The sequence below is a fragment of the Bufo bufo genome, chromosome 4 (genome assembly GCF_905171765.1).
Source record: "Bufo bufo chromosome 4, aBufBuf1.1, whole genome shotgun sequence".
NCBI lineage: Eukaryota > Metazoa > Chordata > Amphibia > Anura > Bufonidae > Bufo > Bufo bufo.
In genome coordinates this window covers 601,606,724-601,632,626 of record NC_053392.1, presented here as the reverse complement: position 1 = coordinate 601,632,626, position 25,903 = coordinate 601,606,724, and the positions used below count along the sequence as shown (strand labels likewise).

Sequence of the window (25,903 nt, the reverse complement as noted above, 5' to 3'; positions counted from 1 at the left end):
GCAGCATCCTTAAAGGTAAGAACTGTGCGTTCTGCGACTTAGGCTACAGGAGCATCAACCCTAGGGATAGACTCCCAGTCTGTACACTACATTATCAAAGGGATACCATCTCTTAAAGCTGCAAAGTATGAAATTAACTCAGGTTTTTCCCACTCAGTTCTAATTTCTGTATTTTATCTGGTACCAGAAATGCAGACCTCTGCTTCTCCCCCAGAGCCCCAAAAATCTCTTCCTTAACAGATCTGGGCTTCCTGGGAATCTCCATTCTGATTGTGGCCCTTATAGCTTTTATTATTTCCACTGTCAGGGTTAGATAGAAATCTCCTGTATTCTTACACAAGATATCAGGATTTACTGAATGTGTGGTGGGGGGGGGGGGGGGGGGGCACGATGCTTCGAGAGGCCAGGGCAGATTGAACTCCCCAACAGGCTAGATGATTCAGACGCAATAACCGATGGGGGCCAATCTTTACACAAAAGGTTTAGTCACAGAACATGGCAGTGGTTTAAAACAGTTTTTTTCCTGTCCCATCAGAGGAAGTCAGGATGTGCTGTCATGGAGACTTGGGAATATATATTCCTAGTGTTATAAAGCACACTAGCATGGCTTGGAAGTTTCCACATTATAGGCCAGATGTAGAACTACTACACCAGAATATTTTATCTTCAATATACAGAATTAAAAATAACCAATTTTTACTAACCTAAACATTGGGACACTGGAAATTCCTCACCTGGGAATGCCCAACTGCATCTAGAAATGCCCAGCTATTAGCCCTCACCCATTTTCTGCTCAAGACAACCTGAATTTGCCAGGACAGTCTGAAAGTTGGGGACAATTCCTGCAAATTCAGGACAGTTGGCAGCTATGAGAGTTTCTCTAATGTACTATATGATAGTTTGACATTATGAAGTCTAGAACGCTCTATTGTTACCTTAAAGCATTGGATGCCTTTATTCTTTTAATGGTTTGACCATTAGGGTACCTTCAGATGTGGCAGAAAATTCCTCAACTGAACATCAGTTCCATTCCCCTCAATGAAGCTTGCAGTAAGCCATGTGCCCGCTGCCTCATTTAAAAGAATTTTCAGTCGCTGAATTTTCTGCCGCGTGTGAAGGCACCCTTTTTGTTCTGGTGCCATGTCAAGTCAGAATTGTTAGCATTTACTTATTATATCTGGCAGGATTTCAGTCATTTTAATGGCAAGCATAGCGCTGCAGAACACAAAGCCTTACAATATGGATGTGAGCAGAGTCTACTATAAAAGATGACAACCTACCGTAAGCATTGTTCCCATTGATATACATAAACAGGCGGTTGAAACTAATCACCATCCCGATGCCAAAAATGTCCTGTTTTAGGGAAGTTGTTACCCAAAGAGTTTCTTCATACTGACGAAGTTCAAAGTCCTGAAAATGTAGGGGTTCAGTTAGAAGACAATTAATCCGCTGTCAGCAACTAGGTTGACCAGTTAGATTCTGTAAATTTCCTTTAGCAACTTTGATGTGCTTAGGTTGACCAGTTAAAGAGTCTCCTATTGAGCTCCTCTCCTGCTCCCCGTCCTATTCACCGACTATAGATCTGAGCAGTGATTACAGACTGCCTGCTCACTGAAGTATCAGATAACAGCAGTCTATGGAGAGGGGGTGGAGGGGAATGGAAGAGGGGCTTCTGGAGACAGAGGGGCTGAGACTACTGCTGGTGTACAAGGGATACATACTGTCTTAAAGGGCATCTGTCAGCAGATTTGCACACATTTGCCAGGGCCAGGCAGTGTAACCACCACCACACCTGGACCTGTCACTCAAAGTCCAGAGGGTGCGGCAGTTAGAGAAAGCAGAGCCTCTAGCTGTAATGGCAACCCCCCCTTCCCCCCCCCCCATTACTCCTAGAGGCTCATTTGCATATATTAAGATGTCATGTCATATGTGCCTGCAATGCTGAGACAAATGAATATGGGACTCACTTAACAGGTTCCCTACTCAATGGCGGACACGCAGTGTCGACACGTTATACATTGTACACATACATAAACACACCCCAACTTAAGAGCTGAACTATCAACGGTGTGATGGAAGTGAACATCTCCACCTGCCGCCAGAGCACTGGATCAGGACTCAGCCGGTAACGCGGTTTTCTGATCCAGTTGTAATTTTAATAACCGGAGGGAACTGGCTGAATCCCATGCCTGCATGGGACCAGTGAAGATGCCTTTGCAGTATGCAGCCCTGCAGGGTGAGGTCACAGGGGTAGTTAACAAACCGAGGGTTGCTCTTGGTACACAGTTTTTATATACCCTGGGCAGGCATATAGCAGTGATGGAGAGGCTGGCACATGGATCCTCTGGGGCACTGTGTATAGGGACCAGGCCAGGTGGTAGATGAGGTGCCCTGGGTGTTGTAAGTTTAGTGTGCTTGTGGCAAGATCTTAAAGTTTGTGATGCCAGTGCCGGTAACACACCGATTTGTTGTAGGAATAACTGAGGTACAAAGTTGCAGTGAACCAGAACTTCCTTTTACTGAACAGTCCAACTACACAGTCTTCAGTTAGTTCCATATGTATAATGTTGAATACAGGCAGGCTTCATACAAATGGCAAGCAAAGTCTTTGCAAGATACTCAGAGGGAATAACACTTGCAGATCAGGCTGTACTTTCCTCAGATCCTGTCTGGCTTTCACCAAGGCCTGTATGCCCTATTGCTGGCTTTATCCTTGGGTAGGGAAACCTTCCTCTGGTATATATTCTCTTGCTGTAAATAATCCTTCTGCCCTTCAGCTTTCTATTTGGCTGGATAAAAGTGGCTCTGCTCTGTACTTTTAAAGGTGCTATATATCTTCAGGAGGTACCTTCTCCTGGTGGCAAGCTAGGAGCCTGGGCTATCTAGCTGCATGTCAGAAACTGCTCCTCAACGACACTCTGGCTAAAGTGCACACTTGGCTTCTGAACACTCAACTCCCCTCTCTGAACAGGACCTGACTATGTACACTAGGGGGTTCCCTAGCTCCCTCTAATGCCTAGGAGGAGGAACTACACCCCTAACAGGCCTGGTACACAGGAGACAATATAAATTAAAATGCAATATAAAATACAATGACCATGTACCACAGGAGGTGGAGAACAATGTGACCCAATTGACCCTTGAGTAGTGCCCACCATTACGAAGTGGGACACTAAACCTTCAGCTGGCAAGCACACATGCAACGGGTCAGTTTCATAGGTACAAATCTGCTGACAGATGCCCTTTAAAGGGGTTGTCTGCTTTTTAATATTGATAACCTATCCTGGATAGGTAATCAATATCAGATTGGTGGGTTCCAACTCCAGGCACCCCACCGATCAGCTGTTTGAAGAGAAGGCGAATGAGCGCTGCCTTCTCTGCTCACCACAGCAATTGTATTGATGAGCGGGTGTAATTCTAAGTATGGCGTCCCCATTCACTCCTATGGGACAGCTCTGTAGTGTTCACCTGAGCAGACAGCCGTCCCATAGAAGTGAATGGCTGCTTTCTCTTCAAACAGCTGATCGGAGGGGGTGCCAGGAGTCGGATCCCCACTGATTGGATATTGAGGATCTATCCTGAGGACAGGTCATCAATAGTAAAGAGCGGACAACCCCTTTCATTCCATCTAAACTGCTGGATACTGCTGTGTAATGCCTCCATCACTGCTGCAGCTTCTGAGGTTCGGTAGAGAGTTAGGGAGCAGGAATCCTGTTCATCCATGTCCTGTATGTGTTCTAAAGGGAACCCGTCACCAGGGTCACTCCATACAAGTATTGGCCTCACAAATAATTCAGAGCATTCACAGGGAAAATGGCTGGTTTCATAAGAGTGACAGTCTATGGTGTGTTCAATTATTTTATTTTGAATAGAGGGAGAAGGAATACTGATCAAAATACTGACTCAAATAAAATAGGACATGTTTTCACACTCCAGATACAATTAAAGGTGGCCAACGTCTCAGAAAAACATCCATAAAAAAAGTTTTAGTGGATTGCTTTGAATGTACCCGTAATCCTTCGCTAACATCAGTCGTACATGTACAGTAGATGTCGGGCCTTTAAAGATAACGCCTGCTCCGGAGCGAGTGCTATGGCTGCTGGGTGCCTGCTCCTACATACAGCAGACACCTGCTGTTCATGTCTGCAGTCATGCCGTCTGGACATTTAACCCCTCAGATACTGTGGTCAAATGCAACCAGTGTGCCTGAAAGGGCTGAGACCCAGAAGCCTGCGCTTCCATGTAAGGAATGTCTCCCCCTGGTGGAGATCAGGGAAGGCGGTCATAGTAATGAGCCCGAGCCTATACTAGGCTTCCAGGCTCATTACTTGTAGATTACAGTTCAGGCCAGCAGGTGGCAGCACTGAACTATAGCCATTTCTGTATTGAATGGAGCACATTACATTATTCTGTACAAGTTGCAATCTGATGACTGCAAGTTTGAGGGCCAATTGGGGACCTACAGTAACAAAAGTATTATGTTCATGTCACCCTCTTCCCCCAAAACCAAAAAAAAAAAAAAAAAAAGTAAAAAACTTCATTGGCATTGCCAAGTGTGAAACACCCATACTATGAATTAGAAAGTCAGTGAATAGCATAATAGGAGGGGGAAAAAATAAAAATAAAGGGTTTTGAAATTCTCTAGGCTAGATGCCCGAGGCCATTTTGTAGGCACTGCTACTTTGCATAGTGAGGAGACGCCCGCTAGGTCACCGCCAGTAAACAGACCCTGCGCTGTACAATGCAAGGAAATGCTCCAATACTCCACCCCTATATAGTAAGAGTACAGCTTATATCTGGGCTCAGCCCTGAACCCAGACAACCCCTTTAACCTTGCTGGTGCTGCACGAAATGGGAGATTCCCAACAAAATTCAGTACAAAAAAAAATAAATTGTAATTTGCATCATGTGCAGGTTCTCATATGGATAGAGAAACATTTGAGGCAGGAGCAATAAGGGTCTCAAATTACTACCATAGACCTAAGGCCTCTTGCACACAAACGTTTTTTCCCCCGTTTACGGAACCATTCATTCCAATGGATCCGGAAAAAAAAAAAAAACTCTGAAGGTACTCCGTATGCCTTCCATTTCCGTTAAAAGATAACACATGTCCTATTATTGTCCACATAACAGACAAGGATAGGACAGTTCTGTCAGGGTCCAGATGTTCCATTTTGCAAAAACAGAAGGCACACAGACATCATCCGTATTTTTTGCAGACCGCAAAATACTGAAAGCCATACAGTCGTGTGCAGGAGGCCTAATAGAGGCATCAGTCAGCTTTCTCTAACGCCTGTATTGCAGACCTGCTAGGGATGGGAGAACTTGTGGTCCACATTCAGGTTAGGCCTCATGCACACGACCGTATTTTTTTGCGGTCCGCAAAAACTGGTTCCGTTTTGCCGTGATCGTTTTTTCGTCCGTGGGTCTTCCTTGATTTTTGGAGGATCCACGGACATGAAAAAAAAAGTCGTTGGTGTCCGCCTGGCCGTGCGGAGCCAAACAGATCCGTCCTGATTTACAATGCAAGTCCATAGGGACGGATCCGTTTGACGTTGACACAATATGGTGCCATTTCAAACGGATCCGTCCCCATTGACTTTCAATGTAAAGTCAGGAGTTAATATACCATAGGAACGGAGTTTTCTCCAATCCGATGGTATATTTTAACTTGAAGCGTCCCCATCACCATGGGAACGCGTCTATGTTAGAATATACTGTCGGATTTGAGTTACATCGTGAAACTCAAATCCGACAGTATATTCTAACACAGAGGCGGTCCCATGGTGATGGGGACGCTTCAGGTTAGAATATACTAAAAGAACTGTGTACATGACTGTCCCCTGCTGCCTGGCAGGTGCTGCCAGGCAGCAGGGGGCAGCCCCCCCCCCTGTAGTTAACACATTGGTGGCCAGTGCGGCCGGCCCCCCTCCCTCTCCTGTAGTTAACGCGTTGGTGGCCAGTGGGCCTTCTCCCCTCCCTCCCCCTCCTAATTAAAATCTCCCCCCTATCATTGGTGGCAGCGGAGTGTACCGATCAGAGTCCCAGTTTAATCGCTGGGGCTCCGATCGGTAACCATGGCAACCAGGACGCTACTGCAGTCCCGGTTGCCATGGTTACTTAGCAATTTGTAGAACCATTATACTTACCTGTGAGCTGCGATGTCTGCGTCCGGCCGGGAGCTCCTCCTACTGGTAAGTGACGTCCTGCCGGGAGCTCCTCCTACTGGTAAGTGACGTGACCTGTCACTTACCAGTAGGAGGAGCTCCTGGCCGGACGCAGACATCGCAGCTCACAGGTAAGTATAATGGTTCTACAAATTGCCAAGTAACCATGGCAACCGGGACTGCAGTAGCGTCCTGGTTACCGATCGGAGCCCCAGCGATTAAACTGGGACTCCGATCGGTACACTCCGCTGCCACTAATGATAGGGGGGAGATTTTAATTAGGAGGGGGAGGGAGGGGAGAAGGCCCACTGGCCACCAATGAGTTAACTACAGGGGAGGGAGGGGGGGCTGCCCCTTGCTGCCTGGCAGCACCTGCCAGGCAGCAGGGGGCAGTCATGTACACAGTTCTTTTAGTATATTCTAACCTGAAGCGTCCCCATCACCATGGGAACGCCTCTGTTAGAATATACTGTCGGTTCTGAGTTTTCACGAAGTAAAAACTCAGCTATGAAAAAGCTTTTATGCAGACGGATCTTCGGATCCGTCTGTATAAAAACTAACCTACGGCCACGGATCACGGACGCCAATCTTGTGTGCATCCGTGTTCTTTCACGACCCATTGACTTGAATGGGTCCATGAACCATTGTCAGTCAAAAAAAAAAAAAAAAAAAAAAAAATATAGGACAGGTCATATTTTTTCGACAGACAGGATACACGGATCACGGTTTTGGCTGCAAAACGGTGCATTTTCCGATTTTTCCACAGACCCATTGAAAGTCAATGGGTCCGCGAAAAAAACAGAAAACGGCCACAGATGCACACAACGGTCGTGTGCATGAGGCCTTATCTAAGAACACCGTTATGGATTCCTCTACCACAGATCATAAGTGACGGTCGATGGTAGTGGAATCCATAATGGTTTTCTTAGATAATCAAAACACAAGTTCTCTCATCCCTAATACACAACCACATTGGAGGAGGTGAAGCTCCACTGCATTAACAAGGACATTTTCCACCCCAGTCATGCAGTAGTGACCACCATGCTTTCCCAGTTATATAGACTACGACAAACACAGGATTTTTTTTTTACCAATTGACAGAAGAGAAAGTCATTTTATAACATTAGGTAGAAATAGTAACTGATAAGTAAATCCACAACTAGAAGACATGATGGCTCCACCACCCCTCCCCCACACTTACATCATATTGTTCCACCAGCCGATACTTTGGACAGTCATAGTTGTGACAAAATGGAGGCAACTGGTTCTGACTGGAGACATCAGAAGCTTGTACTGCAATCCCCAGTACAGAGAGCAGCCCCAGCAGAAGTCTTCTCCTCAACTCCATGTCTGGATGTGTCTGAGGGGAGCTCAGCTGCTGATATAGGAGGTGGATATGGGTGGAGCAGAGAACGTTCCCAATCAGCAAGGTAAAGCCTGGAGTTATGTCCGATCACCTCACCTGGAGACAAGGATGTGTGTAGGGTTTTATAACTCATTGGGGGTCATTCATCATGCTTGTCTGGTTATTTTAGAGTGCGATCAGACAGGCAGAATGGATTAGTCTGTCGCTATTTTGCATAGTATTTATAAGGCCTCATGCACACGACCGTATGTATTTTGCGGTCCGCAAAAAACGGATTCGCAAGAAATATGGATGACGTCCGTGTGCATTCCGTATTTTGCGGACCGGAACATCTGGCCCCTTATAGAATAGTACTGTCCTTGTCCGTTATACAATAATAGGACATATTATATTTTTTAGCGGAACGGAAATACAGACATACGGAAACAGAATGCACACGGAGTAACTTCCATTTTTTTTGCAGACCCATTGAAATGAATGGTTGCGTATACGGTCCGCAAAAAAAAAACGGGACAGACACGGAAAGAAAAAAAGTTTGTGTGCATGAGGCCTAAAGAGTATCACAGCAGGTGATGAATTAGGAGTTGCGTCTTTGTATTCGTCAGGGTGAAGGTGGATTGGGGCACATTTATCAAGTTCTGTTTTTAGCCAAAATATCAGACTGGTGTATTCCATTCGGCCGTCTTTCTTTTGCTGAGTATTTATTACAAGTCGCACAGCAGTTGATGAATTAGACTCGGTGTATTTTTATTAGTCTGACCTCTAGTGGTTCTTTTTCAGTTCAACAGGTTCATATTCACTTAGGCTTCTTTCACACGAACGTAAAGGCTCCGTGCCTGTGCTGCGGGCCGCATACGGCGGTTCCGCAATACACGGGTTACCAGCCGTGTGCATTCCGCATCACGGATGTGGACCCATTCACTTTAATGGGTCCGCAAATCCGGAGATGCGGTGCGGAACGGAAGCACTACGGACTGCTTCTGTGGTGTTCTGTTCTGTGATTCTGTTCCGCGAAAAGATAGAACTTCTTTTTGCGGAACGAACAGATCACGGACCCCATTCAAGTGAATGGGTCTGCGATCCACATGCGGCTTCCCCACGGTCTGTGCCCGTGCATTGCGGACCGCAGCACGGGCACGGAGCTCTTACGTTTGCGTGAAAGAGGCCTTAGACTGGTCTAATTAGTATATGAGCATGGAAAAATTCATGTATAAAAAAAACATACACCTACATACACATAAATAGATCAGAAAAAAGTCACAAAAATTCAAAAAATTCTGTTTCAGTCTAAAAAACAATCTAAGGCCTCCTGCACACGAGAGTATTTTTTCACGGTCCGCAAAACGGGGTTCCGTTGGTACGTGATCCGTGACCGCTTTTTTGACCGTGGTTCTTCCGTGATTTTTGGAGGATCCACGGGCATGAAAAAAATGTCGTTTTGGTGTCCGCCTGGCCGTTCGGAGCCAAACGGATCCGTCCTGACTTACAATGCAAGTCAATGGGGACGGATCCGTTTGACATTGACACAATATGGTGCAATTGCAAACGGATCCGTCCCCCATTGACTTTCAATGTAAAGTCAGGAGTTAATATAACATAGGATCTGAGTTTTCTTCAATCCGATGATATATTTTAACTTGAAGCGTGAAACTCATATCCGACAGTATATTCTAACACAGAGGCATTCCCATGGTGATGGGGACGCTTCAAGTTAGAATATCCTACGAACTGTGTACATGACTGCCCCCTGCTGCCTGGCATTACCTGATCTCTTACAGGGGGCTGTGATCAGCACAATTAACCCCTCAGGTGCCGCACCTGAAGGGGTTAATTGTGCTTATCATAGCCCGCTGTAAGAGATCAGGGCCTGCCAGGCAGCAGGGGGCAGACCCCCCTCCCTCACCAGTTTGAATATCATTGGTGGCCAGTGTGCGCCCCCCCCCCCCACCCCTCTCCCTCGCTCTATTGTATTATCATTGGTGGCCAGTGTGCGCCCCCCCCCCCGCCCCCCTCTATTGTTTTAATATCATTGGTGGCCAGTGTGCGCCCTCCCCTCTCCCCCCTCCCCCGATCATTGGTGGCAGCGGAGAGTTCCGATCGGAGTCCCAGTTTAATCGCTGGGGCTCCGATCGGTAACCATGGCAATCAGGACACTACTGTAGTCCTGGTTGCCATGGTTACTTAGCAATATTAGAAGCATCATACTTACCTGCTGCGCTGTCTGTGACCGGCCGGGAGCTCCTCCTACTGGTAAGTGACAGGTCTGTGCGGCGCATTGCTTAATCATCTGTCACTTACCAGTAGGAGGAGCTCCCGGCCGGACACAGACAGAGCAGCAGGTAAGTATAATGCTTCTAATATTGCGATTAAACTGGGACTCCGATCGGAACTCTCCGCTGCCACCAATGATCGGGGGGGGGGGAGGGAGACGGGAGGCCACACACTGGCCACCAATGATATTAAAACAATAGAGGGGGGGCCGGGGGGGGGCGCACACTGGCCACCAATGATATTAAAACAATAGAGGGAGGGCGGGGGGGGCCGCACACTGGCCACCAATGAAATTAATACAATAGAGGGAGGGAGGGGGGCCGCACTGGCCACCAATGAAATTAAAACTGGGGAGGGAGGTGGGTCTGCCCCCTCCTGCCTGGCAGCCCCTGATCTCTTATAGGGGGCTATGATATGCACAATTAAACCCTCAGGTGCAGCACCTGAGGGGTTAATTGTGCGGATCACAGCCCCCTGTAAGAGATCGGGTGCTGCCAGGCAGCAGGGGGCAGTCATGTACACAGTTCGTAGTATATTCTAACTAGAAGCGTCCCCATCACTATGGGAACGCCTCTGTGTTAGAATATACTGTCGATTCTGAGTTTTCACGAAGTGAAAACTCAGCTCTGAAAAAGCTTTTATGAAGACGGATCTTCGGATCCGTCTGTATGAAAGTAACCTACAGCCAAGGATCAAGAACGCGGATGCCAATCTTGTGTGCATCTGTGTTCTTTCACGGACCCATTGACTTGAATGGGTCCGTGAACCGTTGTCCGTCAAAAAAATAGGACAGGTCTTATTTTTTGGACGGACAGGAAACACGGATCACGGCTGCGGCTGCAAAACGGTGCATTTTCCGATTTTTCCACGGACCCATTGAAAGTCAATGGGTCCGGGAAAAAAAACAGAAAACGGCACAACGGCCACGGGTGCACACAACGGTCGTGTGCAGGAGGCCTAAGTAGGAGAACGAGACAGAAAAGCCTCCAAAACAGGCACAATTTCAGTACTAAATGCAACTAAAAATAAGTCTAGACATATAAAATGTGCCTTCATCTGGCAATTGAACATTCCTTTGCACCTGGAATCCTCCATCACATGGTCTGATATGGGTGGGGCTCACAGTCTTGCTTTGTTCACATTGCACTGGCTGTCCTGCTAGGCATTTGTGTGCAGGCTGGGCTGTGAGCTGGATCACATCACCTTCAGACCGTGTTCACACCACAGTTAGCGTAGTGGTAGGACCCTTTGCCATGCTGAGTGACCGTGACGTGGTGCAATGATGGGCTCCGATATCTTCCTGACAGGAACATATTGGCGAAAGTCTCAGCTTTTAATATCTGCTTGTATGACCAGCTAGTTTAGTCAGTGACATATCCTTTTGGTGCATTTTCTTCAGTGATTTATATAATTGTATTTTCATCCGCACAATGCTCTGCCTGTGCAGGATGCTTTTGTGGTGCATGTGGACCTCGCTGGCGTCCTCCTTTGTATGCATTAATTGCTCGGGATGGTCGTTTGTTGCGGTCCACATGCGGTTGGACTGCTCCCCCAATGAGAAACACGCTACAGTGTTTGGGGTTTGAGCAGCTCCTCCATATCTGCCACGATATTTCTGTGGTTCACATGCGATGGGACTGCTCGCCCAATGAGAAACACGCTACAGTGTTTGGGGTCTGAGCAGTTCCGCCATATTGGCCATTACACACTGTACTTGCCAACATCAAAGGGAATATATAACAGTTATTTGGAAGGTTAATTGGGTCACTGTGACCTACCTAACTTTTTTTGTTTTAAACTACACTGTACTTGCCAACGTCGAAGGGAATATACAACAGTTATACAGTTGGTTAATTGGGTTGGTGTGTCCTAACAATTTTTTTTTTCCTAACACCTCTTTTGCATCTGTGACACGAATTCACAATTATTCGTCTGTCATTCGTCGCAATTTTGTGGGTGACTGTAACAAAATGAGGAGAGCATCAACTAGGGGACGTGGTCGTGGTGTAGCTGGATTTGGTAGTGGTGGAGCTCCTGCTGCAGGGAGTGGACAGGCGACATGATGTTTTGTGACATTTTGTGGGTCCAAATACTGCTCTAAGAATGGTGAGGCTAGAACAAGTAGAGGCGGTAGTAGATTGGATGGCTGACAGTGCCTCCATTTCCTTCACATTGTCTTCCACGTGGTCCACTGCTGAAAGCGCAGAGTTGACACCGTTGGCCCATAGACATCCGTCTACCACCTCAAGCCCTTGCACATCAGCCAAGCAGTCTGAGCCCCAAGTCATGCAGGAGTCATGTGGTGTACGGGGACTGTAATGCCCGTCACTACAAAAGGGTCACTTGGTGTGCTGTCGTCCCTCCTTAATTATGGGGAAGTTGGTATATGTCATTTTTATAAATTGTCATGTAATGCAATGCTATGTATTTCCCTGTTACTGTGACACTTGCATGTACAGGCCTGCTAGGGGTGTCATTCCAGCTTCTAGTCACTAGAGGGAGCTAGAGAGCCCTAGTTTATATAAGGCCCAGTCAGGGAAGAAAGGGGAGTCTAGTCTAAGTGTCTGTCTAAAGCTACAGCCTGTAGTCTGAAGCTGGAGCTTAGACTATGTCAGAGACAAGTCCAGGCCGGAAGCCTGCGGACCAGGAGAGGGTATTGCAGTCCCTGTAACCGGGTTCCGAATCCAAGGAGAAGGTTCCCCTCCTGAATATATATATATGCAGAAGCAGGAAGACCACTGTTCAGAAACTTCTAGAGCCTGAGGAAGCTGAGAGGGAGACAGAGGCAAAGCGCAGAGAAGCAAGAGGTACTCAAGATAACAGAGGAGGTACTTTATAAAGTTAAAACCAAGGATATACGCCAGAGTTAAGGTATTGGGCCTTGGAGAAGATTTGCTATGTTCCAGGATCAGTCAGAGATAGAGTGCAAGCTCCTGTACTGCAAGTCCTGTGTGTTTCACACTCTGAAGTCACCTTGCTTAATCTGTATTGCCTGCATCGACCGTATTGAAAAATCAACTGTATGCGAAAGGAACTGTGCTTCCGTTAATGTCTCTATATGGAAACTACTAAAGTTGGAGTTTTGTTTTAACATCACGTGGTTCCTCAGTTATTCCTGCTATCAGCAAACGGCGTGCCACCGTTTAATTGGCACTGGCGTCACGAACATTTTCCTACCATCACCTGCCTATGCAGAGAGTCAGCCGTCTCAGGTTAGTGTCTATTGCACTACTACACCCAGGAACACATTTCTACACACAACTTGAGTACGCTGCACCTCTCTTTTGGCGTCACGAACAGGATACGCACGCTTTATAGTGCAAGAAGCGTGAACTTTGTGCCTTATACAGTTGCCCTGTGACCAAAGTGACAAATTACCTGTTTATTTAAAGTGGACTTTGTGGACTGAAAATCCTACCCAAAGTGTGCCTAAAACCTCCAAAAAGCGCTGTACAGTGTTGCGCTATCAAGAGGAAGAAAAACGCCACCTTGGAGTGTGGTTTTGTGGACTTTTTACAATCCTGCTTGCTGTCAGTGAATGGACAGCGTTTTGCTAAAGATGGCCGCTGAGGCTACTGAAATAACTGCTGCGTCATCTTCATCCCGAAAAGGCGGGAAAAATTGGCGCCTTTCTGAGGAAATAGCGGGAAGGAGTTCAAGGTCAGGCGCCACTGCTTATCTGGACATTTGCATGTCTGCCAGCATGGACACCGCCTTCCATATACTGGAATACCTGGGGGGCGGCCTCCCAGTGCGAGGGTAGGAGCTGGCTGATTTAGTTGACGCGACCCTATCGCTCTCCAGACAAGGATCGAGCATGTTGGAAAGTGAACAGAGCGTTGCTGCAGCGTCCGCGCCTGACATACCAGAGATGTCTGATATTGGTGTAGAGCCAGAGGAGGCTCCACCGGCCTACTCTCCGGGACCGGAGAAACCCGCCTGCCGCCCAAGGGAGAAAGAACCAGAGCCCTGCTATGGCTCGTGGAGAGACTTCTTTCAGCCCTCTTTCAAATGGTCCTCACTCATGGCGGAGATCCGGGAGGCCGCAATAAAGCGAAATACCAAGACCAAGATCTACTATGAAGAGTTGACCAAGACAATTCATGAACGACACACCAACACCCAACCCCGCCTGGAAAGGAGAAAGGGAGTGGTGGTGTCCTTTGACAAAACCCGTGGCTACGGGTTCATACAGGATTACCTGACTGGCAGAGACTTATATGTTAATAGAAGGTCTGTCAAGAGAGACTACCTCCCTTCCTATCAGCACAGCCTCCGCGAGGGAGAGGAAGTGGAGTTCACCCCTGCCGAGAGCCTGAGAGGCCCTTATGCCACTGCCGTGACCCGTCCCAAGCGAGAACCTGAAGACTGGGAGGCAGAAAAAGAAGACTACTCTGGCTGCGAGCGGGAACCGGAACGCTCTCCAGAGCCGGCCCATCACGCCTTCCAGGAGCGGAGCTCCTTCATTAGGCCTAACGTCTTCTGGCAGCCAACCGTGTTGGAAAAATGGGTGAGCCCTTACCCTTCCCCCGAGCTGCCTCGTCGGGAGAAGACCATGCAAGAGATGGAAAATCTAAAGGGACTTCGAAATACCTTTGAGAACATCCGGAGGGGTCGGAGACCCGATGCATCACCAGAACCTGCAGAGGCCGAGTCCGCGCCATCGGTGACTGTACCTGCGCCGGCGGCGCCAGCAGATGCCCGCGACTCTGACACGGAGAGCATCGGTGAGCAGATTGTCCGGCTGGAAGAGAAGTTGCGGGAGCTGCGCAAGATCGCGACCGCCAGGATCCAGACGCCGCCAAAGGAGGACGAGGTAAGGGTGCCTGTCACCACCCGTAGAGTACCTTCTGCTGCCACCGCTCCGCCAGTACCCCAAAGAAGACCCCCTGTTGCTGTGAATTGCTGCACAGAGCCCACCCGACCGCTTGCGGCGGCGGTATCCACTCCAATCCATCCCACCATTATCATGCCGGGACCGGTACGGTCCACCCAAGGGTTTACCCCTAGGCCCATGGGGCCAATACCTATTAGGGGCCCCTTTACTCTGCAGCTGCCCCCTAACACCGTTATGTGGGCCCATCCTCCTGTAGAGGACTACTACAGGCCATATTTGCCAGCAGGGTCAAGTGATTATGATATGCCTCTGTAAACCAGCCTGCTAGGCCTTTTGATTTATTTCATCAATGAATGAGGGTATTAACCCTTCCAGGACAGGAGTCCTATGTTCCTGGTTGTTTGTTGCTGCTGCCAGTTTATCCACGGCTCAGTGGTAGGTGTTGACCACTGAAGTATTAAAGTCAACAAAGCCAAGTTTGTTTCCAGGACCTCCTGCCTGCTTTTGCTACCCCCACGCCAAGTTGTGCCTGTTCCTTAGTTGCATCTTTTACCCTTCACCCCCTTTTCAGGTTGATCAGGGGTATTACAGCACTTGTTTTATATTCTACAATTTTATTGTGCAACTTCATACTAAGGAACCGTGCCCGGAGACAGACTCAAAAGAACCTGAGCCTCTGAGATTTTTGCTCTTTTAAAAGGAAATGTGCCCAGAGATGGACTCCACCGCATGAGAGCCTCTGTGATTTATTAGGAAAATAACCTGGGTACGGACTCATGTTTGTTCTTTGAGCCTCCAAAAACTTTTATACTGTTTTATCTATTGTGCTGTTCTATTATGGACTTATTCATTGTCATGGACTATCCTGGTTATAATGTTACGCTGTGCCAGGTCAGCGCCCCAGTTCCATTTACTATCATGAAGAGAAGAGAACGACGCCCCTTGTCACCACCCTTCATCTTTGCCAATTGGACCTGATATGAATGTAAATGCAGATGAATTACATGTATGTATGCCTGCATGTCTCTTTTTTCTGTTTCAGGTAGAGATTCCAGTTGGGCGACCCATGATGGAGTACGAGGTCGTACTCAGCTTAACCTCTTAAGGACACATGACGTACCGGTACGTCATGATGTCCTGGTACTTAAGGACACATGACGTACCTGTACGTCATGTGTTGTTCCGATCACTGCCGCCCGGCCGGCAGTGATCGGAACCCGGTGCCTGCTCAAATCATCGAGCAGGCACCTAGGCTAAATGCGCGGGGGGGGTCCCGTGACCCCCCCATGTCGGCGATCGCGGCAAACCGCAGGTCAATTCAGACCTGCGGTTTGCTGCGATTTCTGCAGTTTCTGATCCCTGCGGTCCCTGACCGCGGGGATCAGAAACTTTAGTATTTCTAAAATAGATCTGTATCCCTCCCCCTGCACCCCCCGAGTGATTTTAGCCCGGTGGGAGGTGCAGGGGGAGGGTTGCGGGCGGCGGGCGGTGCGGCAGGCGGGATCGCGATCCCCCGCCCGCCTCCCCTTGTATAATCGTTGGTTTCTAGTGGGTATACCAGGGTGCCAGCACATTGCTGGCACCCTGGTATAAACGGCTGACATCTGCGATGCGATGTCAGCCGTTAACCCTTTCCATACAGCGGTCCGTACGGACCGCTGTATGGAAAAGGTTAACAGCGCAGGGAGCTCCCTCCCTCTCCCATCGGGGGGCTGCTGTGCCTTTGCAGCCCCCCGATGGGAGAGGGAGAGAGCCCCCAGAGAGCCCCCCTCAGCCCTGTGCTTACCCTTCCCCGTCTGCGCAGTTCTGAGCAGACGGGGAAGGTTCCCATGGCAACAGGACGCCTCTCAGGCGTCCTGCTGTCCATGGTGCTGAACAGATCTATGCTAAAAGCATAGATCTGTTCAGTGTAAGTAAAATACAGTACAGTACAATATATATTGTTCTGTACTGTATTATACAGACATCAGACCCACTGGATCTTCAAGAACCAAGTGGGTCTGGGTCAAAAAAAAAGTTAAAAAAAGTGAAAAAAAAAGTAAAAATCAAAAAACACATTTATCACTGATTAAAAATGAAAAAAATAAAATTCCCTACACATGTTTGGTATCGCCGCGTCCGTAACGACCTGATCTATAAAACGGTTATGTTGCTTTACCCGAACGGTGAACGCCATAAAAATAAAAAATAAAAAACTATGATGAAATTGAAATTTTGCCCACCTTACTTCCCAAAAAAGGTAATAAAAGTGATCAAAAAAGTCGCATGTACGCCAAAATAGTACCAATCAAACCGTCATCTCATCCCGCAAAAATCATACCCTACCCAAGATAATCGCCCAAAAACTGAAAAAACTATGGCTCTTAGACTATGGAAACACTAAAACATGATTTTTTTTGTTTCAAAAATGAAATCATTGTGTAAAACTTACATGAATAAAAAAAAAGTATACATATTAGGTATCGCCGCGTCCGTATCGACCGGCTCTATAAAAATATCACATGATCTAACCCCTCAGATGACCACCGTAAAAAAATTTAAATAAAAACGGTGTAAAAAAAGCCATTTTTTGTCATCTTACTTCACAAAAAGTGTAATAGCAAGCAATCAAAAAGTCATATGCACCCCAAAATAGATGCCAATCAAACCGTCATTTCATCCCGCAAAAAATGAGACCCTACTTAAGATAATCGCCCAAAAACTGAAAAAACTATGGCTCTTAGACTATGCAGACACTAAAACATTTTTTTTGTTTTAAAAATGAAATCATTGTGTAAAACTTACATAAATAAAAAAAATTGTATACATATTAGGTATCGCCGCGTCCGTGACAACCTGCTCTATAAAATTACCACATGATCTAACCTGTCAGATGAATGTTGTAAATAACAAAAAATAAAAACGTGCCAAAAAATCTATTTCTTGTTACCTTGCCGCACAAAAAGTGTAATATAGAGCAACCAAAAATCATATGTACCCTAAACTAGTACCAACAAAACTGCCACCCTATCCCGTAGTTTCTAAAATGGGGTCACTTTTTTGGAGTTTCTACTCTAGGGGTGCATCAGGGGGGCTTCAAATGGGACATGGTGTAAAAAAAAAACTGTCCAGCAAAATCTGCCTTCCAAAAACCGTATGGCGTTCCTTTCCTTCTGCGCCCTGCCGTGTGCCCGTACAGCAGTTTACGACCACATATGGGGTGTTTCTGTAAACTACAGAATCAGGGCCATAAATAATGAGTTTTGTTTGGCTGTTAACCCTTGCTTTGTAACTGGAAAAAAAATATTAAAATGGAAAATCTGCCAAAAAATTGACATTTTGAAATTGTATCTCTATTTTCCATTAAATCTTGTGCAACACCTAAAGGGTTAACAAAGTTTGTAAAATCAGTTTTGAATACCTTGAGGGGTGTAGTTTCTTAGATGGGGTCACTTTTATGGAGTTTCTCCTCTAGGGGTGCATCAGGGGGGCTTCAAATGGGACATGGTGCCAAAAAAACAGTCCAGCAAAATCAGCCCTCCAAAAACCAAACGGCGCACCTTTCACTCTACGCCCCGCTGTGTGCCCGTACAGTAGTTTACGGCCACATATGGGGTGTTTCTGTAAACAGCAGAGTCAGGGCAATAAAGATACAGTCTTGTTTGGCTGTTAACCCTTGCTTTGTTAGTGGAAAAAATGGGTTAAAATGGAAAATTAGGCAAAAAAATGAAATTCTCAAATTTCATCGCCATTTGCCAATAACTCCTGTGCAACACCTAAAGGGTAAACGATGTATGTAAAATCAGTTTTGAATACCTTGAGGGGTGTAGTTTCTTAGATGGGGTCACTTTTAGGGAGTTTCTCCTCTAAGGGTGCATCAGGGGGGCTTCAAATGGGACATGGTGTAAATAAACCAGTCCATAAAAATCAGCCTTCCAAAAACCATACGGCGCACCTTTCACTCTACGCCCCGCTGTGTGGCCGTACAGTAGTTTACGGCCACATATTGGGTGTTTCTGTAAACGGCAGAGTCAGGGCAATAAAGATCCAGTCTTGTTTGGCTGTTAACCCTTGATTTGTTAGTGGAAAAAATGGGTTAAAATGAAAAATTAGACAAAAAAATGAGGGGTGTAGTTTCTTAGATGGGGTCATTTTTGGGTGGTTTCTATTATGTAAGCCTCGCAAAGTGACTTCAGACCTGAACTGGTCCCTAAAAATTTAGTTTTTGTAAATTTCTGAAAAATTTCAAGATTTGCTTCTAAATTTCTAAGCCTTATAACATCCCCAAAAAATAAAATATCATTCCCAAAACAATTCAAACATGAAGTAGACATATGGGGAATGTAAAGTCATCACAATTTTTGGGGGTATTACTATGTATTACAGAAGTAGAGAAACTGAAACTTTGAAATTTGCAAATTTTTCCAAATTTTTGTTAAAATAGGTATTTTTTGGTGCAAAAAAAATAATTTTTTTTACTTCATTTTACCAGTGTCATGAAGTACAATATGTGACGAAAAAACAATCTCAGAACGGCCTGGATAAGTCAAAGCGTTTTAAAGTTATCAGCACTTAAAGGGACTCTGGTCAGATTTGCAAAAAATGGCCTGGTCCTAAGGTGTAAAAAGGCTGTGTCCTTAAGGGGTTAAAGCAGTGGGGTATGTAGTGTACGGGGACTGTAATGCCCGTCACTACAAAAGGGTCACTTGGTGTGCTGTCGTCCCTCCTTAATTATGGGGAAGTTGGTATATGTCATTTTTATAAATTGTCATGTAATGCAATGCTATGTATTTCCCTGTTACTGTGACACTTGCATGTACAGGCCTGCTAGGGGTGTCATTCCAGCTTCTAGTCACTAGAGGGAGCTAGAGAGCCCTAGTTTATATAAGGCCCAGTCAGGGAAGAAAGGGGAGTCTAGTCTAAGTGTCTGTCTAAAGCTACAGCCTGTAGTCTGAAGCTGGAGCTTAGACTATGTCAGAGACAAGTCCAGGCCGGAAGCCTGCGGACCAGGAGAGGGTATTGCAGTCCCTGTAACCGGGTTCCGAATCCAAGGAGAAGGTTCCCCTCCTGAATATATATATATATGCAGAAGCAGGAAGACCACTGTTCAGAAACTTCTAGAGCCTGAGGAAGCTGAGAGGGAGACAGAGGCAAAGCGCAGAGAAGCAAGAGGTACTCAAGATAACAGAGGAGGTACTTTATAAAGTTAAAACCAAGGATATACGCCAGAGTTAAGGTATTGGGCCTTGGAGAAGATTTGCTATGTTCCAGGATCAGTCAGAGATAGAGTGCAAGCTCCTGTACTGCAAGTCCTGTGTGTTTCACACTCTGAAGTCACCTTGCTTAATCTGTATTGCCTGCATCGACCGTATTGAAAAATCAACTGTATGCAAAGGAACTGTGCTTCCGTTAATGTCTCTATATGGAAACTACTAAAAATGGAGTTTTGTTTTAACATCACGTGGTTCCTCAGTTATTCCTGCTATCAGCAAACGGCGTGCCACCGTTTAATTGGCACTGGCGTCACGAACATTTTCCTACCATCACCTGCCTATGCAGAGAGTCAGCCGTCTCAGGTTAGTGTCTATTGCACTACTACACCCAGGAACACATTTCTACACACAACTTGAGTACGCTGCAGTCACCTATGCTTTTTAATGACTCTGCTGGCTGGGTTTTCGTGGGCTATCCACCTAGCCCTGCCCCAGAAGTGACAGAGATTGTGTGCCCAACCACTTATGTTTGAGGATGAGGACGTGGGAGAACCACGCAGCACCTCTCTGAGGATGAAACACATTTGTCAACTTCTGGGGCTTTCTGTAGTGTCCAAATCGGCCAGGAGGGCAGGGGTGAAGAATGGGTGGAAGATGATGTGGAGGATGATGAGGTCCTAGACCTCACATGGCATCCAGGTCATGCCAGTGACGCGTGGAGTTCAGAGGAAGAGGAGGGGGTCATGCAGCTCCAGCCGCACAGCAAAAGAGGGAGCAGGGTGCAAAAGCAGAGTGGTCAGCCCCCAGCCAGTACGCCTGCTACTTCTCAACACACCAAGAGACATAGCACACCAAAGCCAGCGCAAAGGAGTTCCCTGGCGTGGCAGTTCTTCAGGCAGTGTGCTGACGACAAGACACTGGTGGTTTGCACACTGTGCAGTCAGAGCCTGAAGCGAGGCCTAAATGTTCTCAACCTGATTACCACCTTCATGATCCGGCATCTAACCGCAAAGCACGAGCTGCAGTGGAGTAGACACCTCAAGAACCAGGAAAGATCAGACGCTCCTCCTGTTCCCTCTTTTGTTGGTATCGGCCTCTTCCTCCCCCTACAGAGCCACAGGGGCACCGCAGACAGGCGATGTGGCAGCCACGCCGCCACCACCACAGTCACCCAGCATGTCCACACTGTCCCATGGAAGCGTTCAGTTGTCCATCCTACAAACACTTGAGAGAAAGAGCAAGTACCCGTCTACCCACACACGAGCCCTGGCCCTGAATGCCAGCATTTTAAAAACTGCTGGCCTTTGAAATGCTGCCATTCCGTCTGGTGGAGATAGACAGTTTTAAAAATGTAATGACGGCAGCTGTCCCACGGTACGTCGTTCCACATAACCACAGACATGTGGACCAGTAAGTAAGGGCAGGGACGTTATATCTCCCTAACTGCCCACTGAGTAAATGTAGTGACGGCTGGGCCTGAGGCAAACAGCGGTTTGGCGTGCATCCTACCACCACCGAGGATTGCTGGACGTTTCTCAAACTCCACTTCCTACTCCGGTTCCTCCTCTACCGCCTCCTCATCACGTCAACGCAACACATGCACCACCAACTTCAGCACACCCAGGGGGGAACGACAGCAGGGTGTTCTAAAACTCATATGTTTGGGGGAAAGACCCCACACTGCGCAGGAGCTGTGGGCGGGCATGGAAGTATAGTCCAATGAGTGGTTGATGCTGCTGAGCCTCAAGCCAGGACTGGTGGTGTGCGACAACGGGCGAAATCTCGTAGCAGCTCTGAGGCTAGCCAGTTTGATGCACATCCCTTGCCTGGCGCATATGCTGAATTTGGTGCAGAGGTTCCTCAAGAATTACCCAGATATGTCAGCACTGCTGCAGAAAGTGAGGGCCATCTGTGTGCGTTTTCAGCGTTCTCACCCTGCTGCTGCTCGCCTGTCTGCGCTGCAGCGTACCTTTGGCCTTCCCGCTCACTGCCTCATATGCGACTTCCCCACAAGGTTGAACTCCACCTTGCACATGCTGGAGAGACTGTGTGAGCAACAGAAGGTGGCAGTGGAGTTTCAGCTGCAGCACGCACGGTTGAGTCGCTCTGCGTAACAGCAACATTTCACCTACGAGTGGGCCTTCATTCGGGACTTGTGTGCCGTTTTGCGCTGCTTCGAGTACTCCACCAACATGGCCAGCGGTGATCACACCTTCATCAGCCTTACTATACCACTTCTATGTCTCCTTTTAAAAAAAACGCTTCAGGTGCTGATGGATGAGGATGTGGCACAGGAAGAAGAGAAGTAGGAACATGGATCATTCCAACGGTTATCAGGCCAGTCAGCCACAGGTGGCTCCGAGGGTGGTTGATGCACCAACAGTGGCCAGGTACCTAACTGTCCAGCTAGGGCACAGTTTTGGAAGATGAGGAGGATGATGATGAGGAGGAGGATCCCCGGTCACTGCAGGGTGGCACCCAAATAAACGGGCATCAATGGAGCGTGGCTGGCAGGATACAGAGTACACAGACTTTAGGCAAGTGACTTTAGGCAAGTGACAAAACAAGCAATCATAAACAAGGAAAAAGTCACCTTGCGGTGTTGGTGGTAATTAACACCAAGCGGCAATTCTGCCTCAAAGATTCCTTGCTAATAGCAGCACCAACCTGTTTTCACGCTAAACAGGTAGCAATCCTTCATCCAGACACAAGGCTCCCAGATCCCAACACAGAGACCTCGCTTTTGAGCCCATCTGCCTATTTAAGGACAGCCAGGTACTGCCAGAATCCGGACCGGCACTTAAAATCCAGTCCGGTATTTGACCTCAACTGGCTGTAAATCAGCCCAGCAGCACATGCTGGGAGGAAAATACCTGTTTTTTCAGACCAAACCTCACTGCATCAGTGTATACACACAAAAAAAAAAAGCGTTTTGTATTGCAGAACTAGCTACCTGCACACAAGTGACAGCCCTTCACTCCCTCAGAATTTATCAAAACGGGTGTAAAGGAAAACTGGCTTAGTTGCTCATAGCAACCAGTCATTCCACCTTTATTTGAAAGGAGCTCAGAAAAATGAAAGGTGAAATCTGATTGCTGTGGGCAACTGAGCCAGTTTCTCTTTACACCAGTTTTGTTAAATCTCCTTCAGAATGTTGCTGTAAGCAAAGGACCTTCCTCAACTGTGCCCCTGATTGGCTGTCAGTCTGAGCCAATCAGGGCAAGCCCTTCCGCTTTCTCCCCGTGTCATGTGTTACTCTTCCTCATGGTTTTCCCCACCAATATTCATACTAAAATGGCACTGGGCACCATTTTTATGGGTTTCATCCAAAAATCCGGAATTAGACTTACCGGTAATTTAGTTTCCACGAAATCACCACAACTGCCCACAAGGAGATTGACCCCTGAAATCTGTAGGGGCAGGAACACAGAGAGGGTTTAAATCCCCCCCCCCCCCTCCCCGTGTGTCCAAAATTACAGAGACATAAAAAGTGGTGGATAGATAATAACTTAAGAGGATATTAATTCATAACCTCCAAAAAAAAAAAAAAAATTAGGGTAGGGAATATATGTGCCGGCGTGGAAACTGAATTACTGGTAAGTCTAATTCCGGCTTTCCACCTTATCACCGCGACGGCCCACAAGGAGATATACAAAATTATAGAACTAGGGGGGAGCAACTGACTGAAGGACTTTACGTCCAAAAGACAAGTCTGTGCTACTAGAAAAGTCTAGTCTATAGGGTCTCATAAAGGTATGTATGCTGGATCATGTAGCAGCTTTGCAGAGGTCCTCTAAAGAAGCCCCGGCCCTTTCAGCCTGAGGGGAAGACATGGCTCTAGTCGAATGGGCTTTTAGGTTGGAGGGGCAGGGAAGACTCTGGATCACATAACAAAGGGAGATGGTGTCCCTAATGCATTGAGCTAGAGAGGACTTGGAGGACTTCAAACCTTTACTCTTACCTGAGAAAAGGACTAGAAGGTTATCGGATCTCCGGAAATCTTTCGTAACCTCGAGATACCTTAAAACTGAGCGCCTAACATCTAGGGAATGAAAGGTGGATTCTTTACTGTTAGAGGGATTGTTACAGAAGGAAGGTAATATTATTTCCTGGTTACGATGGGAATCAGATACAATTTTAGGGAGAAAGCCTGGGTCTAATCTGAGTATGATTCTATCATCAGTAATACGGAGATATGGTTCCCGTATGGACAAGGCTTGTATCTCGCCCAGCCTCCTTGCGGATGTAATGGCTATGAGGAAAGCGGTCTTTAAAGATAGATGTTTAATAGAACAATCGAGTATAGGTTCAAAAGGGGCGAGTGTCAGGCCTGTAAGTACAACATTTAGGTCCCAAGTAGGGATACGAGTCTTTAGAGAAGGATGGAGGCGTGAGGCTGCTTTCATGAATCTTCTGATCCAGCAGTGGTTAGCTAGGTCTCGGTCGAAGAAGCAAACCAGGGCTGAGATCTGTACTTTAAGGGTGGAAGGTCTAAGACCTAGTTCAAGACCTTGCTGGAGAAACTAAGATTTTTTGATTGTTAGCAGGTTCAGAATTGGGGACTGGACTCCCGATCCAGGAACAAAACCTTTTCCAAATTTTTAAGTACATAGAATAGGTGACCTTTCTACTCACCTTCAGAGTGGATATTACTCGATCGGAGAGACCCTGAGATTTTAGCATCTGGACCTCAGGATCCAGGCTGCCAATTGTAGGAAGTTCGGGTTGTGGTGTAGGATTGGTTCCCGATGAAGGAGATCCTTCCTGGGTGGAAGAGGCCACGGGCTTTCTACAGAGAGGTTTTTCAGAGAAGGGAACCAACTTCTCTTCGGCCAGAAAGGGGCTGTTAGGATCAGAGTTGTATCTTCTTGGCTGAGCTTCTGGATTATTTTGGGAATTAGAGGCAGTGGAGTAAATGCGTAGCAAAGGTTCCAATTCCATTGCATCGTGAATGCATTCAGCGCCCAAGGATTGTCCCGTGGACTTAGGGAGCAAAATGTTGATACCTTCGCATTTTCTCTTGAGGCGAACAGATCTATTTGAGTGGTGCCCTATCTGTCTATCAGCATTTGAAAAACGACCTGATTCAGAGACCTTTCGGTGTGGTCTATTAGTTTCCAACAGAGGTAGTCTGCCTCTATGTTCAGAGCCCCCTTCAGGTGAATCGCAGAGATGGACTTTACATGGAACTCTGTCCAATTGAAAAAAATTTCTGATATGTACATCAGTTTTCCTGATTTTGTCCCACCTTGATGAGAAAGGTACACTACTGTAGTCATGTTGTCAGACAGGACTTTTACGTGTAGGCCTTGGAGATCTTCCGCCGCCTTTAATGACTCCCAAACCGCCTCCAGCTCTCTGAAGTTGGAGGATTGAGAATGAGTTGTTGGCGGCTAGGTACCCTGAAAGTAATGATCTCCCACCTTCGCTCCCCATCCTTTTTCGCTTGCGTCCGTCAGGATCTGAATGTAAGGAGCCTTCTCCCAGGGAACTCCCAAGTAGAGGTTGTTAGAGTTCATCCACCAGTCAAGGGAGGTCTTCACTAGTAGAGGGATGGACACCCTGTGATTCAGGGAGCTCTGCTGCCTGTTTCAGATTCTGAGAATCCAGGCTTGGAGGATCCGGAAGTGCGACTGACTCCAGGGTACCGAGGGTATGCAAGACGAGAGAAGACCTAGAAGGCTCATGGCTTCTCTTATGGTGCAGGACCTTCTGATCTGAAACAGTTAGATCTTTAAACAAAGGTTCACGATTTTGTCCAATGGTAGAAACTTGCGTTGAACTTGGGAATCTAGAATGACCCCCAGAAACTGAATCATACTGGATGGGTGGAGATTCGATTTCTGCAGGTTTATTAACCAACCTAGATCTCGTATGAACGATAGGAAGGTGTCTAGATCCGCTTTGAGCTGACTTTCGCTGTCCCCAATTATGAGGAAATCGTCCAAGTATGGTACGATCACCAAGCCTCTGTGCCTCAGGGAAGCCACCATCTCGACAACGAGCTTCGTGAAAACTCTGGGAGCAGATGATATTGAAAAGGGAAGAGGCGTAAATTGGAAATTAAGGA

General features: G+C 47.0%; 1 protein-coding gene across 1 annotated transcript in view; it reads right to left on the bottom strand.

Annotated features, from left to right (window-relative positions):
• LOC120999342 (heme-binding protein 2-like) overlaps positions 1 to 24,774 on the bottom strand; it is a 33,512-nt gene extending 8,738 nt beyond the window's left edge. The window contains exons 1-2 of the mRNA XM_040430210.1: positions 24,469 to 24,774; positions 1,281 to 1,410 (exon numbers count right to left, since the gene is read on the bottom strand). Of these exons, the coding sequence (XP_040286144.1) occupies positions 1,281 to 1,410; positions 24,469 to 24,774 (436 nt within the window). The remainder of the gene's footprint in view (positions 1 to 1,280; positions 1,411 to 24,468) is intronic.
• Positions 24,775 to 25,903: the final 1,129 nt, after the last annotated feature.